The following is a 19,564-nucleotide window of genomic DNA, read 5'->3' on the forward strand; positions in this document are numbered from 1 at the left end:
ACGCTGCGACGGCACCATGGACACTTTTGAATAATTCCTCAAGTGTCAAAGGGAAAACTTTTGAGTGCGGCCTAATAGTTTGCATTACCTGGACGCAGCCACCACTAAATGTGGAATAACGCCAAACACATTACAAGAAGGCGGGTGGGAACAGAGATCTGCCTGACAACTACTAGAGCCCAGACTTGAAGGGAGATTGCGTTATTGCTTCAGAATGTCATTTACCTTTGTATTTGTAGTGTTAGAAATAAAATGCGTCTTTTTTCTATAAAAGCGAGTATTGGACAGGAGATTGATTTATTGCTCGTACTGTTTGCACTTTGACACAACAACAGACCAATGGATGAAAAGGGGTGGCTGGAAGCCGCTATATGTTAGTATATTATATATATTTTAGTACAATCAAAAGGTCTTGGTTAACGCCAGACCTAAAAATAGAATACAATAGAAACCTCACATCAGGATATTTTTAATGAATGACTGAAATGTATGGATAAAAACCTGCATGCATATTTTTACATAATTAAATCATTCATATATGTGTCAGTAAATGTACACACGGGGATTGGCCCATCTTGGTGCAGCCTGTTTGGACAAAGTATAGACTGGCATAAGAACAGCGGAATATGTATGTACTCTCTGGGATATAACGTACACATCTGTGGTTATGTGCATAGTATATTACATAATTACAGATTCTCAAGGGAGTCCTGGTACATGGCAGACAGTGAATTGTTCTGATGACAAACAGGAGTGTTGCAAGCTACAGACATGTTGTGGAGATATTTCACTCTCATGTCTTACACTGACCCTGAAGGACTTTCCATCCTTACACTATTCAAAGAATCCAGGTGAAGCCCCTCTCTCTTCTTTCAGCATCGGCCTGAAACGTCTTAAGCTGTAATAAACCACAAACAGAGGCGAGAGCACGAAGAAGGAAATTAGTAATCAATACACTTTACAGCACCAGGACGTCTGCTAAAGAAACACATACAAACAATTAAAGGTGCACCCCTAAAATTCACAGAAACACATACAAACAATTAAAGGTGCACCCCTAAAATTCGCATAAACACATACAAACAATTAAAGGTGCACACCTAAAATTCACAGAAACACATACAAACAATTAAAGGTGCACCCCTAAAATTCACAGAAACACATACAAACAATTAACGGTGCACCCCTAAAATTCACAGAAACACATACAAACAATTAAAGGTGCACCCCTAAAATTCACAGAAACACATACAAACAATTAAAGGTGCACCCCTAAAATTCACAGAAACACATACAAACAATTAAAGGTGCACCCCTAAAATTCACAGAAACACATACAAACAATTAAAGGTGTGCACCTAAAATTCACAGAAACACATACAAACAATTAAAGGTGCACCCCTAAAATTCACAGAAACACTTCCAAACAATTAAAGGTGCACACCTAAAATTCGCAGAAACACATACAAACAATTAAAGGTGCACCTCTAAAATTCACAGAAACACATACAAACAATTAAAGGTGCACACCTAAAATTCGCAGAAACACATACAAACAATTAAAGGTGCACACCTAAAATTCGCAGAAACACATACAAACAATTAAAGGTGCACCCCTAAAATTCACAGAAACATACAAACAATTAAAGGTGAACCCCTAAAATTCACAGAAACACATACAAACAATTAAAGGTTCACACCTAAAATTCGCAGAAACACATACAAACAATTAAAGGTGCACACCTAAAATTCACAGAAACACATACAAACAATTAAAGGTGCACACCTAAAATTCGCAGAAACACATACAAACAATTAAAGGTGCGCCCCTAAAATTCACAGAAACACATACAAACAATTAAAGGTGCACCCCTAAAATTCACAGAAACACATACAAACAATTAAAGGTGCACACCTAAAATTCGCAGAAGTGTATATATCTCATATGTTTACATTGGATTTGGAAATAGTTAATAGTCACCACTAACTATGCAAGACAAGGAGAGTAAAAGGGTCTTTTATGTTTTATTCACTTTTTCAGTGTCTCCCACGAGAAAGCAAACTCAGCGTTTTATTGTAATCGCTGGTAGGTTCTGACCTCTGACCTTTAATGAACAGCTCCTGTTTGAGTATAGAAGTAACTGATATGAGCAGTGTAAATACTGCATACACGTGAAATTCCAAGGTGTTAAATTAAAACAATGTGTAGTTATAACCAGTAAAATGTTTACAAATATTTTCCGAACAAAATAGAAAGCTTGTTTTTGCACAAATGTTTTGTGATCAGAGTCAATGGAAATAATGGATTTTGCACAAGTTGAATTGGGCATTTAATTACGGCTATGCCGCATGTACCGCATAAAACGGTGTCTGCCTCAAACAGATGAACAAGGACTAAACAGCGCCACATGTGGCAGCCCCTTTCCAAGGCTCCACTGGTCACCATTTATCTGATGAAAGTTGTAGTGAGGAGTTTAACTGCACTAATGAGGTGAAACCTCCGCTCAGACAATGATTGTGTGGGATAAAATTGCAGGATATTGAAATCATGCGGTCAAAGGTTGCTATTAAGCCGCATATTTTGCCTCATCTCGCTGTATGATTTAGTCCAACCTGCGGTATAAATTGCTCCTACAATTGCGGGTAATGCCAGTGATCCCGATAATGAATTATTATATGTAAAGAAGTGAGAAAAGCAGTTATTTTTCAGCCTTTCAAACAGAAAATGCATGAAGAAATTGTTTCATAATTATTTTCCAGATGTCATTCCAGTTCTAAAACAAATATTATAACAAGCAGACGCAGAATTGTCAGGTTAAAACTAACTCGGAGGATTTCATACAAATCCATATTTAGGAGACCGCTCCTGGCACTTACGGAACCGGAGAAGGAAACTGAAATCGCTGGTATTTTACCGAGAAAGAAGGGAAACCTGCGGTCAGAGCACAGGCAGCAGAGGGGTCAGTTCCCTGCTCTGACTGTAACATGAACCCGGAAGTCCCAGCGCAGCCAGAGAGGGGCAGACGCACAGACGCACCCACTGCACAGAGAGAAATGAAACTTAACTTTACTTCCTGCATCTCTGAATCATGGCGGCGGCAGCTCAGCTCGGGGACCTCAAGGAAGAGGCCACTTGTTCCATCTGTTTGGAATATTTTACGGATCCGGTGATGATCGATTGTGGACACAACTTCTGCCGCTCCTGCATCACTCAGAGCTGGGAGGGAAGAGATGGAAACTTCCCCTGTCCACAGTGCAGGGAAATATCTTCTGGGAAAAGCCTCCGACCCAACAGGCAGCTGAAGAACATGGTGGAAATGTTAAAAAAGCTTCATCTGCCCCCCGTGAAGCCCCCGGAGGAGAATCTGTGTGAGAAGCATAACCAGGCACAGCTGCTGTTCTGTGCAGAGGATCAGACCATGATGTGCTGGGTCTGCCGGGAGTCCAAGGAGCATAAAACTCACTCCGCAAGTCCTGTAGAGGAGGCTGCAGAGGAGCACAAGGTATGTCTGTGGGCGTTCAGGGATCAAAAATCACTTGGTGAGCCACACCAAGGGGCAGTCCAAGACCACAAGCGCAGTACGCGGTGTTAACAAATCACGAGTCACCCTTTTTATAGGATGGCCAGATTGCTCCGTGTCACTGGGACACCACTTTTCCATTCCTGGATTTAGCTTTTACATATCATTTGTATCTGGTGTGTTGAAGCAACAGGGTCAAGTAAAATGAACGAAGACTACAAGTCCCAGAATGCCCTGATCTGTTAAATCAAAAACCCGGAAAAGGAAATGTGTCCCGGTGGCATGGAGTCATCTGGTCACCCTACTTGTGTATGCCATTCAGGAAGCTGCATAAGAGAACAGGGTGTGTCTGGGGATGTTCAGGGAGTTAAAAGGCCCCCGAGAGTCCTTGGAGGAGGCTGCTAAAGAGCTCTAGACGTACGTGTGAATGTTTATGGATCATAGTGCACCCGTAGGCCCTTGAGGGAAGTCTGTGCAAGGAGTGTATCTGGGTGTTCAGGATTCACAAATGAAGACACTGTAAGTTCCACAGAGGACAAAGCTGCAAGCTGCAGAGGAGCACAAGGTATGTGTGTTGATGTTCAGCATTCACAAATGAAGACACTGTAAGTTCCACAGAGGAAAAAGCTGCAAGCTGCAGAGGAGCACAAGGTATGTGTGTGGATGTTCAGGATTCACAAGTGAAGACACTGTACGTTCTGCAGAGGAGCACAAGGTATGTCTGTGGATGTTCAGGATTCACAAGTGAAGACACTGTAAGTTCCACAGAGGAAAAAGCTGCAAGCTGCAGAGGAGCACAAGGTATGTGTGTGGATGTTCAGGATTCACAAGTGAAGACATTCTGTAAGATCAACATAAGGTATGTGTGTCGATGTTCAAGAGTCACAAGTGAAGACACTGTACGTTCTGCAGAGGAAGGAGCTGCCGAGGAGCACAACGCATGTCTGTGGATGTTCACGATTCACAAGTGAATGCACATGTTACGTCTTTAAGAGGATTCAATGTATATTTTGGGGGTGTAATGTGTCCCTACAGAAGGCTGCTGAAAATTACAAGGTACGTTCGTTGGTCTTTAGGGATCGCAAGTGAATATACTCTGTGAGGCTTTATAAGGACCTGCAAAAGAGCACACAGTGTGTCTGTCAGAGCGCCGAGATCATAGGCCGCATACTGTGACGCACAAAGCGGCTGCACAAGTGCAGAAGGGATGTGTGTGGGTGTTCTGGGACCTTGCACTATACTCAACGGATTCAGGGTGGCAGTGCAGTGTGAGTTCTCAGTGTCTGAAGACTTGATGTGACAATGCAGGGTGTAACACACAGGCTCACAGGGTCATCGGACATACCACAAGAGGTGCACAAATGCACGGTGTGGTATATGCGGTTACATGGTCATTGTACACAACAGAAGAAGTGCAGCAATGCAGGGTGTAGCACACATACTCACATGCTGCTTGGCACAGCAGAAGAGGTGCAGCAATGCAGGGTGTAGCACACAGGCTCACATGGGCACAGACACAGTAGAAGAGGTGCAGCAATGCAGGGTGTCACACATGGCCACAGACACAGCAGAAGTGATGCAGCAAAGCAGGGTTTGGCACACAAACTCACATGGGCACAGACACAGCAGAAGAGGTGCAGTAATGCAGGGTGTGACACATGGGCTCACATGGACATCAAACAGCAGAAGAGGTGCAGTAATGCAGGGTGTGGCATGTGAGAAATTGTCCTGGTATATGCTGTCCACTAGTTATAGTGGGCACCTTGCACCAGTCCAAACGTCCCTTATTGATGATTAGGTTAAAGACAACCTTTACTGAAAGCTATCCTAGTGGTAGCTGTGGAGAGCAGCCTTCAGGCTATGTCTCGAAGGAATGTAAAGCAGCTTGTTTGACCAGTCTATAATCTCTTGAATGACCAAATGAAAGGAGACCCACACAAGGTATATATAAAATATATGTATTTATTACTTAACACTCTCTACTAACCTCTTTATGAGATTAGAGAACAAAGCACACAATATTAAATCACTAGAACGACAGTAAATAGCTCAATACACAGTGGGCCCCAGGGGGAGACCAAACTATATATTAAGAAAGTGGTATAACACACCCGACTTGACTAGACACAGTGCCTAGAGTACGTAGAATCGCTGGGACCCCAAAGAACCACCCAAGGTAGTGACACAGGGGACTCACGGAGGACGGGTGCAGTGTGAGAACACAGACGCGAGTTCAGTACAACCCGATGAGAAAGTCGCGATTGGAATTTTAAAGATTAAGGACACTTAGGAGAGGACTTCAAGCAAACCCTTTGGAACATAGAAGGTTCTAAGGCCAGCACCCTTGAGAGTACCGCGTGTACCCGTGTTACCTATCCCAGAGGAGCCGGGTGCATAGGGGTCAAGTGGTGTCGGAAACGCTCGTTGATTTCAATGGCGTGATGCGAAGAAGTGCTGCTGCCGGGAAGATGAAAAGTGTCTGGTGTGATCCAAGCCTGGATTGGAGCTGAGAAGAACCTGAAAGCAGAGGGGACAGAGTCTGGGTCACTTCACAGTGACCAGGGGCACGATCGACGAATGCCCACCGATGTCGGGTGTTTCAGGTGAGTAGAGGTGAAGCTTCACTCTGCAGCCACGGGGACCAGGAGACGTCGACGGTGACCAAAGTCTGAAGGTGAGCTGTCCCACGATGGATGTCGGGTGCTGGGGGGTCAGTGCCCAGATTGAACACCAACAAACCTTGGCAACTGCAACCCATGCGGCCAGAGAAAAGATGCTTCGGTGAGGACCAGCAAGGTCCTGGGGACTCCCCAAGCGATGGAGAGTCAGGGCATGGCTGGAGCAACCAGGAAAGACCACGGAAAGTTAGAGTTGCCTTCACAGGGACCCACAGGCCAACGGAGCAGGGATCGCGAAGGGACCTCGAGCTGAATCACAGAATACCAGCCCACGGAACACTCGTGGAGTGTAGGTCAGAAATCCTTGATGGAATTACTGCTCGGGGTCAGGACTACAAGTAGCCCAAAGCACAGCCTCAGGGATCCCCGAGAAGCATATGCTGCTGAAAATGGACACGGTGCCCAGGGGTACGGGTTGCACGGTCCCCACGAGGGATGCGGGTCTCAGGTTTGCTGAGAGAACTAGTCGACCTTGGGGACACTTGGGAACCCACTTCCTGTGTTACAGAAATCTTCGGAGTCCTCAATAGCTTCGGAGATGCAAACCGGTCAGATGTGTTTAAGGTGCCTGCCTTGCGGGGAAGTTACTCCTTCACTCCAAGGGAGATACTTCAGTCATCCAACGTAGTGTAGATAGTCAAAGTACTTGGTTTCTGTTGCAGAGTTTCGTCCAGGTAAATCTAAAAACCTATAGTCAGGGGTTCCTACTTTATACCCAAGGAAAGGGTGGGACAAACTCTAGGGACCCACCTATGGGAGGGTCAGGACAGAGGGGTGGCTACACCCATGTCCTTTGTCCAGTTTTGCGCCAAAGCAGGGGCTGATGGCCCCTGCAACCGGTTTGAGCTGGACTATGCACAGGGACACCAAATGTGCCACCAGTGCAGACATCAAAGCACTCTGAGTGCACCCACCCAGCCCCAATACACTAAAGCCTGTCTGGGAGGTGGTCACACCTCCCTGTGACCGGAAACCTATTGTCAAGCCTTCCGCTGCCGGAGTTTCATCCAGCAGCAGGAGGGCAGACTCTTGTCTGTGGCTGGCAGCATCCATTTTGTGATGCCAGGGCCAAGAAAGCTGCTACCGGGTGTACCGGTGTTGTCATATTTCTCCCTCTAGGAGAAATATGCCTACATCGCCGACTTCGTCAGCCCGCACGCCCTCCCCTCCGCTGACTATATCCTCCTGGGGGACTTCAACTTCCACCTGGAGAACAACAACGACTGCAACACCAGCACCCTGCTCGACAACCTCGCCAACCTTGGACTCAAGCAGCTGGTGTCCACCCCCACCCACCTCGCCGGACACACACTCGACGCCATCTTCTCATCCAGCAAAGACATCGCCTTCAGCCACGCCACAGAACTCCACTGGACGGACCACAGATGCATCCACTTCACCTTCAGAAGAACGACGATCCACCACCACCAGCAACAGGCTGCCCGAAGAAGCTGGAACAAGATCACAGCCGACCAGCTCGCCGCTTCCCTGAGCCAGCACCCTCCGGCCAGCTCAGCGAACCCCAGCCAGGCCGCCGACAACCTCTCGAAGTGGATCAGCAAATGCGCAGACGAACTCGCCCCTCTGAGGACCCCGCCCAGCAGACCCGGCAATAAGAGAGCCCCATGGTTCACTGACGAACTCAAGAGCTCCAAGAAGAACTGCCGAGCCCTCGAGAAAGCCTGGAGAAAGGAACCCACGCCGGACAACAGGACCACCCTCAAGCTCGCCACCCGGAAACACCACCAATTGATCCGCACCGCCAAGAAAACTGCATTCAAGAACCGACTGGACAACAACGCACACAACTGCAAGGAACTCTTCAACATCGTGAAAGAGCTCTCCAACCCCAACGCCGGAAACAACGACATCACCCCATCGCAAGACCTCTGCAACTCCCTCGCCTCCTACTTCCACAACAAGATCGCGGACATACACAACAGCTTCAGCACTCAACCGACGCACGCCACGACCGCAGCAATGCCACCCACCACCACCCTCCGCGCCTGGACCCCGGTCAACACCGAAGACACCGTCCACATGATGAACTCCGTCCACTCCGGATCTCCGACCGACCCCTGCCCTCACCACGTCTTCAACAAAGCCGACGCTGTCATCGCACCCCACCTGCGGGACATCATCAACACCTCATTCGACACCGCCACCTTCCCCGAGAGCTGGAAGCACGCCGAACTCAGCGCTCTACTCAAGAAACCTACAGCAGACCCCACCGAACTCAAGAATTACCGCCCCATCTCTCTACTCCCGTTTCCAGCCAAAGTCATCGAAAAGACCGTCAACAAACAGCTGGCCGCCTTCCTCGAGACGAACGGATCCCTCGACCCATCGCAGTCCGGATTCCGTGCCAACCACAGCACCGAGACCGCCCTCATCGCCGCCACTGACGACATCCGAGCCCTGATGGACAACGGAGAAACAGCGGCCCTCATCCTCCTAGACCTCTCCGCGGCTTTCGACACGGTCTGCCACCGCACCCTAGTGCAGCGCCTCAGCAACGTCGGAATCCGGGAGAAGGCACTGGAATGGATCATCTCCTTCCTCGACGGAAGAACACAAAGAGTCCGCCTACCACCGTACAAGTCAGAGGCCACCGAAGTCATCTGCGGCGTCCCTCAAGGATCCTCGTTGAGCCCTACTCTCTTCAACGTCTACATGAGCCCCCTCGCGGCCATCGCACGCCAACACAACCTCAACATAATCTCCTACGCCGACGACACCCAGCTGATCCTCTCCCTGACCAACGACCCCGCCGCCGCCAGAGCCAACCTGCACGAAGGGATGAGAGAGGTAGCCGAGTGGATGACGACGAGCCGCCTGAAACTGAACTCAGATAAGACGGAGGTCCTCATCCTGGGCTCCTCGCCCTCCGCCTGGGACGACTCCTGGTGGCCCCCCGCCCTGGGCACCGCACCCAAACCGACGGACCACGCACGCAACCTGGGTTTCATCCTAGACTCCTCCCTCTCCATGACCAGGCAAGTCAACGCCGTCTCCTCGTCGTGCTTCAACATCCTGCGCATGCTTCGGAAGATCTTCTGGTGGATCCCCACAGAGACCAGGAAGACCGTCACCCAGGCCCTCGTCACCAGCCGACTGGACTACGGCAACGCACTCTACGCCGGAACCACCGCCAAGATCCAGAAGAGACTCCAGCGCATCCAGAACGCCTCAGCCAGACTCATCCTCGACATCCCACGACACAGCCACATCTCCGGACACCTAAGAGACCTGCACTGGCTCCCGGTCAACAAGAGAATCACCTTCCGCCTCCTTACCCACGCACACAAAGCTCTCCACGATCAAGGCCCGAGCTACCTCAACAACCGCATCAACTTCTACGCTCCCAAACGCCACCTCCGATCTGCCAGCCACGCCCTCGCCGCGTCCCACGCATCCGCAGAGCCACTACAGGAGGAAGGTCCTTCTCCTACCTGGCCGCCAAGACCTGGAACTCCCTCCCGGCCGACCTGCGCCTGACCCAAGACCACCTCTCCTTCAGGAAGAAGCTCAAGACCTGGCTGTTCGAGCAGTAGCGGCACCCCCCCCCCCCCCCAGCGCCTTGAGACCCTACGGGTAGGTAGTGCGCTCTATAAATGTCTTTGATTGATTGATTGATTGAGGAGGGTGGAATCATACCTCCACACCAGTTACTGGTGTGGAGGTATGATTCCAAGGTGTTTGACACCAAACACAACATGTTTCCATGCAGCCGTTTTAAAGTTAGCATTTACCGTGAGGTTATAATGCACTAAAGTATATATGGTTGGCTGCATCACAAACAACCCTCGAATATAGGTTCCGAAGGCTGCAGACGGGCTCTGCTCATGCATGGGCACCCTCTCACTTAAAACCCAGCACCCTGCCTTCAGTATTGATAAGGCCTGCCGTAGGGGTGACTGATAGGTTTATATGTGCAGTGATTAGGATAGATATAGTGAACCTATATCTAAGTAAGGGGTGCAAGCACCACCTTACACAGGCTGCTGTTGCAGACCTGTGGTGTCAATTCAATTCGTAACTTTATTCGATCTTAAGCTGCAAGATCATAAAAGCACAGCATAATACACATGTTCATAATTAAAAGGATAAATACATCACCAACGATACGGTTAAAACATCAAAAAGTTAATTAATAACTCATAATGTGCTTTGTGCAAATAGGCAAGATGCCATATAAAGTGCTAACAGTAACTTTTGTAAACAGTACCAATACATTAGACGCAATATCTCACATTATCCAATATTTCATCTAAAACATATTGAGGGCCTAGGATACCTATCTTCCCGCAGTCAGTTGTTATAAAGTGCTTTTTAGTGCAATGTTCAATAAAAACAATATATTGCCTCGCTAACCTCTTTTTCGATAATGCCAAGCATAAATACGATGCGACACAATAATTAACATATGGATTAGGGAGCATTTGGAGGAAAAACAAATGTGGTGTCATTTTAAATGGTCTCTGAGGGGTGGCATAATACATGCTGCAGCCCCTGGGAGGCCTCTGCGGTACCTATAGTATACCATATAGTAGGGACTTATAAGGGTCCCCCAGAATCCAATCTGGAGTGTACCTAAAGTATATGCACAACCAATTTAGGGAGAAAGCAGATAAACGGGGGTCCTGATTAGCAGGATCCCAGTCAGACTGGTCAAAAACCAGCAAAACACCAGGAAAAAATGGGGGTAACCATGCAGTCAGATTCCACCTTCCGAATTGGCACAAGGGCCCACATGGACATCAAACACAGAGGTGCAGCAATGCAGGGTGTGGCTCACGGGCTCACATGGGCATCAAATACTGCAGAAGAGGTGCAGTAATGCAGGGTGTGACACACGGGCTCACATGGGCTCAGCCACAGCAGAAGAGGTGCAGTAATGCAGGGTGTGGCATGTGAGAAGTTGGCCTGGTATATGCTGTCCACTAGTTATAGTGGGCACCCTGTACGAGTCCAAACAACCCTTATTGATGATTAGGTGAAAGACAACCTTTAAAGTAAACTATCCTAGTGGTAGCTGTGGAGAGCAGCCTTCAGGCTAAGTCTCGAAGGAATGTAAAGCAGCTTGGTTTTCCAGATTATAACCTCTTGAATATCCACGCTCCTGGTCTGATGTTGTTCCTTGTCCATGTATAGTTGGTTGGCCAGATGAGCAGAGTCTTGTTGTTGAGCGCTCTATAAGTGATAAAAATGATCTTGGCCTGGAAGGGGGAGTCAGTGTAGGTCTTTTAATGTCGAGGTGATTTCTTCAAGCCCTTGATGAGCTGCGCTGCTTTCTGTGCGCTGCCTTTCAGGGGTGCTAGGGTGGTGTTGGAGAGACTGTTGACCAGGGCCTGGTCTCTAGCCCCATGGGCAAGGCCTTGTACGTTTGTTCTGAAGTCATCTTCCAGGATAAACAACCTCCTCAAGATAGGACATTGGAATCGAGCTTTCTTGGCATTCATTGTCGTTCATTCAGTGTGTTGCTTGAGAGGTCTGTGTCGAGGGTGGGAGTAAAGACTGATACGTGTTCGTTGGAGAGCCAGGCTAAAATCTGGGTCTGTTCGGAGCTAGCGGCTTACAGGAGGAGCTCAGTCTTTGTGGCGTTTAAGTTTAATACATTAGTGGACATCCAAGACTGGATGAGATCAGGGCAGGATTTAAGGATGTGGTTGGGTGAGGATATTTAAGGTAGAGTTGCGCATCATCTGCATTCTGATGGGTCTTGATGCTGCTGTCTGTAAGGATGGATCCGAGAGATCCCACGTAGAGGTTACAGATGATGGAGAAAGAATAGAACCCTGAGGCGCTCCGCTGGAGACAGGGAATTTCTGTGATCTTGTGGAACCTATTCACATGAACGGATTCCAGTTGGTGATGTAGGATGGGAACTATTTAAAAGCAGTGCCTGAAAATCTCACTCATTTTTTCAGGGTATTGATCAGAGCTGGATGATCGTCTGTGTCGAAGGCTACAGAGAGGTCCAGGAACAGGACCATAAGGTTGAGAGTTTTTCTTGTCGTTGACGAGGAGGGTGTTGTCGACTACTTGGAGTGTGGCTGAGTAAGGGCTGCAGCGTGGCATGAAGACAGATTGGTCCTCCTGTAGAAGATTACTCTTGCTGAGGTGCTCCTGTAGAGTGTGGCTGAGTCAGGGCTGCAGCGTGGCATGAAGACAGATTGGTCCTCCTGTAGAAGATCACTCTTGCTGATGTGCTCCTGTAGAGTGTGGCTGAGTCAGGGCTGCAGCGTGGCATGAAGACAGATTGGTCCTCCTGTAGAAGATTACTCTTGCTGAGGTGCTCCTGTAGAGTGTGGCTGAGTCAGGGCTGCAGCGTGGCATGAAGACAGATTGGTCCTCCTGTAGAAGATTACTCTTGCTGAGGTGCTCCTGTAGAGTGTGGCTGTGTCAGGGCTGCAGCGTGGCATGAAGACAGATTGGTCCTCCTGTAGAAGATTGCTCTTGCTGAGGTGCTCCTGTAGAGTGTGGCTGTGTCAGGGCTGCAGCGTGGCATGAAGACAGATTGGTCCTCCTGTAGAAGATTACTCTGGCTGATGTGCTCCTGTAGATTTTGGCAGCTGCTTTCTTGTTGATCTTCCCTACAAATGAAAGGTAGGTAATAGGTTAGACTTCTGTGAGCTCGGCCAGGCCCAGGGATGGCTTTTTTTGCAGTGGAAAGATCTTAAGAGTGTCCGAGAGTGTTCCTTGGCTGAAGGAGATGCTGACAGTGTGGTGCATTTTGATGATAGATGAAGGAAGGGTCTTCTTATGATCAGAGGTTCTCTAGACTAAAGTTTAGGATATTGGGGAGACCCATGTACGAGACTGGATTGAAGAAGATCCATTGACAGGTGTGGCAATGGGGGATGGTTTGAAGTGGCGGGATTGTGGAAGTGGCAACAACGTTAGATATGATATGTTGATCTTGGTGAAGAGGAGTTTGATGGCATTGTATTTCTCGACTGATGCAGAGACTGTGGGTTCTGAGAGAGGTTTGGTTCAGTGTTTGGCAGCTTGAAGAGAGTTTTTCTTATGTTGATTGCCTCACTGATGGTGGTTTTGTAGAAAAAGGATTTAGCTGCTGTGGTGAAGGATCTGCACTTCGTGTTTTTAGAAGGGTGTTTGACTTCTCCGGTTTTCACACTCCGACATCTCTGGAGGGCTGAGGGGTTCTGGCATGTTTCAGAAGACTGTTGGATGGAGTGGAGGGATATTTGTCTTCTAATTGGGTGCAGCTATTAGGAGACGCTGATAGAAAGTGATCTGACGTGTTGCCTTTGTGTTGGGTTGTTGATGAGTTCTGTTATTTCCAGTGTGTTGAGTAGTGTGCAGAAGGATTCCTTCATGCATTTTGTATTGGAGTTGCCAGGGAGGTGGAAGTCTCTGAGGAATGTGGGTGACTGCATTGGATGGAGGCAGAGGTGATGTCTGAAGTTTCTTCTATTACGTGCTTGCTTGGTCCGGGTCGTCTGTAGATCAGTTAAAAGGATGCTATTTTGGAGATTGATAGAGGGAAGTGGCAGGAGTGGATCTTGAAAGAGTTTGGTATGGCAGAGTTACTAAGAGTGAGGGTCAGAATGTCCTGTGTGTAGCATTCTCCCCAGACTGGGCACTCGCACATGCCTACGCCACACACGGAGGGTAGATTTACACACCTTTATTCATCAGTGTGTAAACGCGAACTCAACGTTCCAAACCTGTCTCCCTTTCCCTGCATTCGAACATTCAAGTCCATCTGAAGCCAAAAGGGTCCCGCCATTTCTAACTCACAAGAATCCTCCCCCTTTGTTAAAAAACAATCTCTCTGCTCCCCATCTCCCCCTTTGTTAAAAAACAAATTGCCAAGTCTAAATGTTTCCATGCAGTTAGGCTTAAAGTATGCACAGTGGGCCCCGATACACGAAGGTAAACTTAGATGGTTGGTCTAAACTTAGGCCAAACGTCTACGTTTACAACTCTGGGAATTCACAAACAATCCTAGTGCGAACTAAAAGATGGTACCTGTAAATGCCCTTTGTGAATTCCCAAAGTCATAACTTTAAACGTTTGGTCTAAGTTTAGACCATAAGTCTAAGTTTACCTTTGTGAATCGAGCCCAGTGTCTTTATCAAGTACAAGTCAGTGCCCGTGATGAAGCTAGTTTGCATGGAACAGGATTTCAGGTCCTTTGAGGCAAGAACAGGTCCAAAGAAGTGACACCGTTGTCTGTCTCCTTGGCTGTGATACCTGGGGCTGGTGCTTACAATCCTGATATGTGCGACTGGTACTTACAATCTGGATATGTTTGGGTGGTACTCACAATATTAATGTATGACTGGCGCGTACAGTCTGCGCACATGGGGCAGAAACTCTAGTGACTCTTTTCTGTAAGTAAGACCGCACTCTACAGATCTACACTTATTTCCTGCGCTCTCATCCCTGCAGGTGAAACTTCAAGAGTGGCTGCGTCTTCTGAAGAAAGAGGAGGAATATATTCTGGAGTCGAGACTCAAGGAAGAGGAAGAATATAAAACCATGAGGGTGAGAGGCTGCAGGGAGTGCTGTGTGTCTGTGTGTCTGTCTATGTCTGTGCCCGTGTCTTTGTAAGGACACACAGAGGCTGATGAGTGACCCTACAGACTGCGACAAGGATTCCACCTGATAAATCTACTGACCAGAGTCACTGTGCTTGGATATTGGGGCTGAAATCGGCCAAGGGTCCATCCTAAAATAAATAAAAACAAGAATTACTTTCTGACCTTAAGATAGCACCTACATACTTACATGGTGTGTGTTAGTGTATATGTGCACAGGTGTGGCATTATTTGGCTGTAAATATGTACCAGTGTGTGTGTGCGTGTGCATGCATGCATGTATGTTTATGCTTAGGTGTTCATGTATGGATGGTCCTGGAGTTATTCATGGGAGTGCATGCATGTCTGCACATCTCTATATTTGTGTGTTTTTGTCGGCATGGATGAGTTTTCTGTGTATGCATGTATATATTGCGATTCATAGATGCATGTGCTCACATGGGTACATGTGTGTTTGAAGGTTGGGTACGCTTTAGTTTGGATTTATTGGTTGTGGGTTTGTACTTGCACATTTGAATGCCTGTCTAGGGGTTTTCATATCGCAAAGTCTGATGGTATTTGTGAGTTTGCAAATGCATGTGCATCTGTATGTGTGTGTGCGTCTGTGAGCTTGTGTATTCATAGGTCGGGAGTTATACATCATTGAGATTATGTAAGCATCTCTGTGTTAGTATGTATATGTATGGGTGTGCCAATGTGAGAGTGTGATTTGCAGGGTTTGTGTATTCACGGTCTGGAGATGTTCATCTGTGTTGTACAACGGTCTATGGATATTTGTGTGAGTGCACACATTTATGTGTGCATCAGTATGAGTTTGTGCCTCTGTGAGTTTGTGTATGTGTGGGTCTGGAGTTATACATCTGTGAGATTTTAAATGCATCTGCGTGTAAGTATGTGCACGCATGGGTATATCTGTGAGCCTGTGTATGAATGGAGTGGAGATTTCCCACTGTGAGTTTGTACAAGCATTTGTATGTGAGTGTGCACCTTAATGTGTGCATCTGTATGAATGTGTACCTCTGATCGTATGTGTATGCATGGATCTGGAGTTATCTATCCACCCATCGAGCAAGCACGGTGTAAGACTCTTCCTAAACCAAGGAGTTAGTAATGTAATCGTGCTCCGGTGTTGTTTATACATCATCAGCCACTGACCGTGGACATTCTCTGTTCTGCTCAATCTTCATTGCAAGGTTTTCCTGCAACAGTCTATTTAATCGGTCATATTTTATGCCTTTATTAGACCTCTCTTACAGGGATAGGACATAGCTGATTGGAATGTCCCAGGATAACTGCTGCACTTAACCCTGTCTCAGGCTGGAAGAAAGGGCAGGCCTGTAACGTGGACGCACAACTAGCAGAGACGCACATTTATCACCGCTCTGACACGGCCACTGATCGCGATATTTAAGTGTTGCATAGGGGTGTCTGTAGTGATAGAGTTAACAAGGGTGTCATTGCCATAAACATTTCATGATAAGTGTTTAACTCACAGTTTTTGTAAAGAGTTTTTCCTAAAATACACTCTTTATTCTGCAGTGATTGTTACCTCACATGTCACTATGCCGCCTGATAGTACTGACATCTGAGTGACGCGTTCATTGCTGCAAAGTGCTTGTCACCAGATCATAGCCCTGCACAGGCACTGCCAGACCACCATCAATCAATCAATCAATCAATCAAAACATTTGTATAGCGCACTACTCACCCGGGGGGTCTCAAGGCGCTGGGGGGGGGTCCGCTACTGTTCAAATAGCCAGGTCTTGAGTTGCTTTCTGAAGGCGAGGTGGTCCTGGGTCCATTGTGTGGGTCGGCAGACAAGGGGGCCAGGGGTCCTGGCGCTGGGCGCGGTCCAGGCGCGGACGCCTCAAGGGTAATGATCATGTTGGTTGAGGTCGTTTGCCTCTAGTGTCCTGGGGTCTGTCCTACTATAGCTCAAAACTGAGCCAAGGACATCCCTTTCTGCACTTGATTCTCACGATAGTGAGATCGAGCAGTCAAAGTCTTTTCACTGAAGTAGAGGGCGAGGCAAGCATTCAGAACTAAACAGTCAACCAACAGACACAATCATGTAATGTCTAGCCCTGCTCTTATTTTTAGTAAGAAATAAAGTCATTTTAGGGTTGCAATGTACAATCCCCCAAAAAGTTTAGCACCATCTCTGGTGCCCTTTACCCTCTATAGGAGTTCTGATGTCTATACTATGTCAAGAAGTCAAGCCCCTTTTCAAGAAATCTTACAATGACACCAGCAAACTCAAGAACTACCATCCCATCTCTCTGTTCCCCATTTCCACAAAAGTCCTCAAAAAGGCCATCAACCATCAACTCGAGATCAACAATCCTCTTGACCTTTCCCAATCTGGATTCCGCACGACCACAGCACTGAAACCGCCCTGATCGACGCCACTAATGACATTAGATCCCTCCTCGACTGGGGAGAAACAACAGCCCTGATCCTTCTCAACCTCTCAGCAGCATTCAGCACCGTATCCTACCACAACCTTATCAACAGGCTTTATCACATCAAAACCTAAGGAGATTATCGAGCCTGCCGCGATACGTATATCGGATGTGGCAGGGGCGGTGCTGCCTCACCCGGCAGGAAGCTGCTTGGCATTCTAGTGTTTGTGCCTACAGCCTTCCTGCCGTCGGTTCACTTACCTTCTACTTCCAGGTCACTACACGCCATGTTCAGCCTCCTCAGCTGTGTTTTCATCGGCTTTCTCTCTTGCTTTACGGTATCGTGCATGGCCGCTCCCGCTCAGCTCCTGAACATCCCTGCAGAGACAAGAAAGGAAAACCAGGACATTCATAGGACCACATTTTCCAGTCTCCTTGGTGGTAACACACTCTGCGTTTAATTGATGATAATTTCTGCATGAAACTACACTTATCAGATCACAGTACTCCGCCTCAGGAGTCCGCCATTCTGGCACATGGTGGTGATAATCCTAAGGACAAAATGTAAGAGCCATAATAATTCTTGTCTCTAAGACACTAAAGAATTAAGTCCACGGAAACTTACTAAGGCTCTATCTGGCACATGCATCAACGTAGGCTTTTGCGATTCCTTAATTGCGATTATTAAGGAATCGCAATTAAGGAATAGCAAAAGCCTATGCATGTAGGAATAGCTATAAAAATAGCGATTCCTACACATTCCTTAATTGCGACTTGCACATTGGCAAAACATTCACCCCCAGTCACAGATCTGGGTTTAATGCATCGTTATTTTGCTCACCACGCCACCCCAGTTCAGACATGGCCATATGCAAATCAGTCTTGACCCTGTGCCTCATGGGACAGTCCAGCCTGAACTGCCAAGCCAGGTCCTCCCTGGACTGACAAACCTCACCTGATCACACACCGGCTCCTAGCTACAGTGCGACATACCTCACCTGACAACACACAGGCTCCAGCTCTAAGCTACAGTGCGACATATCTCACTTGACAACACACAGGCTCCAGCTCTAAGCTACAGTGTGACAAACCTCACCTGACAACACACAGGCTCCAGCTCTAAGCTACAGTGCGACATATCTCACTTGAAAACACACAGGCTCCAGCTCTAAGCTACAGTGTGACAAACCTCACCTGATAACACACCGGCTCCTGCTCTAAGCCACAGTGTGACATACCTCACCTGATAACACACAGGCTCCTAGCTACAGTGCGACATACCTCACCTGACAACACACAGGCTCCAGCTCTAAGCTACAGTGCGACATACCTCACCTGATAACACAAAAGCTCCTAGCTACAGTGTGACGCACCTCACCTGATAACACACAGGCTCCTGCTATACGCCACAGTGTGACAAACCTCACCTGATAACACAAAAGCTCCTAGCTACAGTGTGACATACCTCACCTGATAACACACAGGCTCCAGCTCTAAACTACAGTGTGACAAACCTCACCTGATAACACACAGGCTCCTGCTCTAAGCTACAGTGTGACAAACCTCACCTGATAACACACAGGCTCCTGCTCCAAGCTACAGTGTGACAAACCTCACCTGATAACACACAGGCTCCTAGCTACAGTGCGACATAACACACAGGCTCCAGCTCTAAGCTACAGTGTGACAAACCTCACCTGATAACACACAGGCTCCTAGCTACAGTGTGACATACCTCACCTGATAACACACAGGCTCCTAGCTACAGTGTGACATACCTCACCTGATAACACACAGGCTCCTAGCTACAGTGCGACAAACCTCACCTGATAACACACAGGCTCCTGCTCTAAGCTACAAAGTGACGCACCTCACCTGATAACACACAGGCTCCTGCTCTAGATGACAGTGTGACGCACCTCACCTGATAACACACAGGCTCCTGCTCTCAGCTACAAAGTGACATACCTCACCTGATAACACACAGGCTCCTGCTCTAAGCTACAGTGTGACATACCTCACCTGATAACACACAGGCTCCTATCTTGGTATAGGACAAGATTTCTAATCACCCTCCTCACCCATCTTCTATAGGAATTGCTGAATTTCCGAAAGAAACTAGTGCAGTAAAATTGATTTTATCTGGTAGTTCTCCATTAAATATCAGAATACGCATCATTTTTTAATGATTCTGAACGGGAAAAAACCACACCAGTGATTCCTCCTCACTCTGAATGAGAGCCTTAGTAGGACACACCCTGTGCGTCTCCTTCTGAGCGAACATTTCCAGTGTCCTGGCAGGACAGGGGCAGCCTGCACACCACCTACATTCTCTCTTTCATCCCAAGGGCTCAAACTTCCTGCTCCCCCTCATTTAAATTCTATTGTGCTAG

General features: G+C 47.6%; 1 protein-coding gene across 2 annotated transcripts in view; it reads left to right on the forward strand.

Moving 5' to 3' along the window:
- The first annotated feature begins 2,998 nt into the window (after positions 1-2,998).
- The window catches only part of LOC146869134 (E3 ubiquitin-protein ligase TRIM39-like), a 48,105-nt gene continuing 31,539 nt past the window's right edge, over positions 2,999-19,564 (forward strand). The window contains exons 1-2 of one of the 2 annotated variants that reach the window (XM_085630966.1): positions 2,999-3,503; positions 14,621-14,716. In XM_085630966.1, the coding sequence (XP_085487092.1) occupies positions 3,090-3,503; positions 14,621-14,716 (510 nt within the window). In that variant the 5' untranslated portion in view covers positions 2,999-3,089. Of the gene's footprint in view, positions 3,504-4,310; positions 4,323-14,620; positions 14,717-19,564 lie in introns of those variants that run through there. The other variant, XM_085631153.1, reaches the window with a different exon arrangement.

The sequence above is a fragment of the Triturus cristatus genome, chromosome 1_1 (genome assembly GCF_964204655.1).
Source record: "Triturus cristatus chromosome 1_1, aTriCri1.1, whole genome shotgun sequence".
In the NCBI taxonomy this organism is placed as follows: Eukaryota; Metazoa; Chordata; class Amphibia; order Caudata; family Salamandridae; genus Triturus; species Triturus cristatus.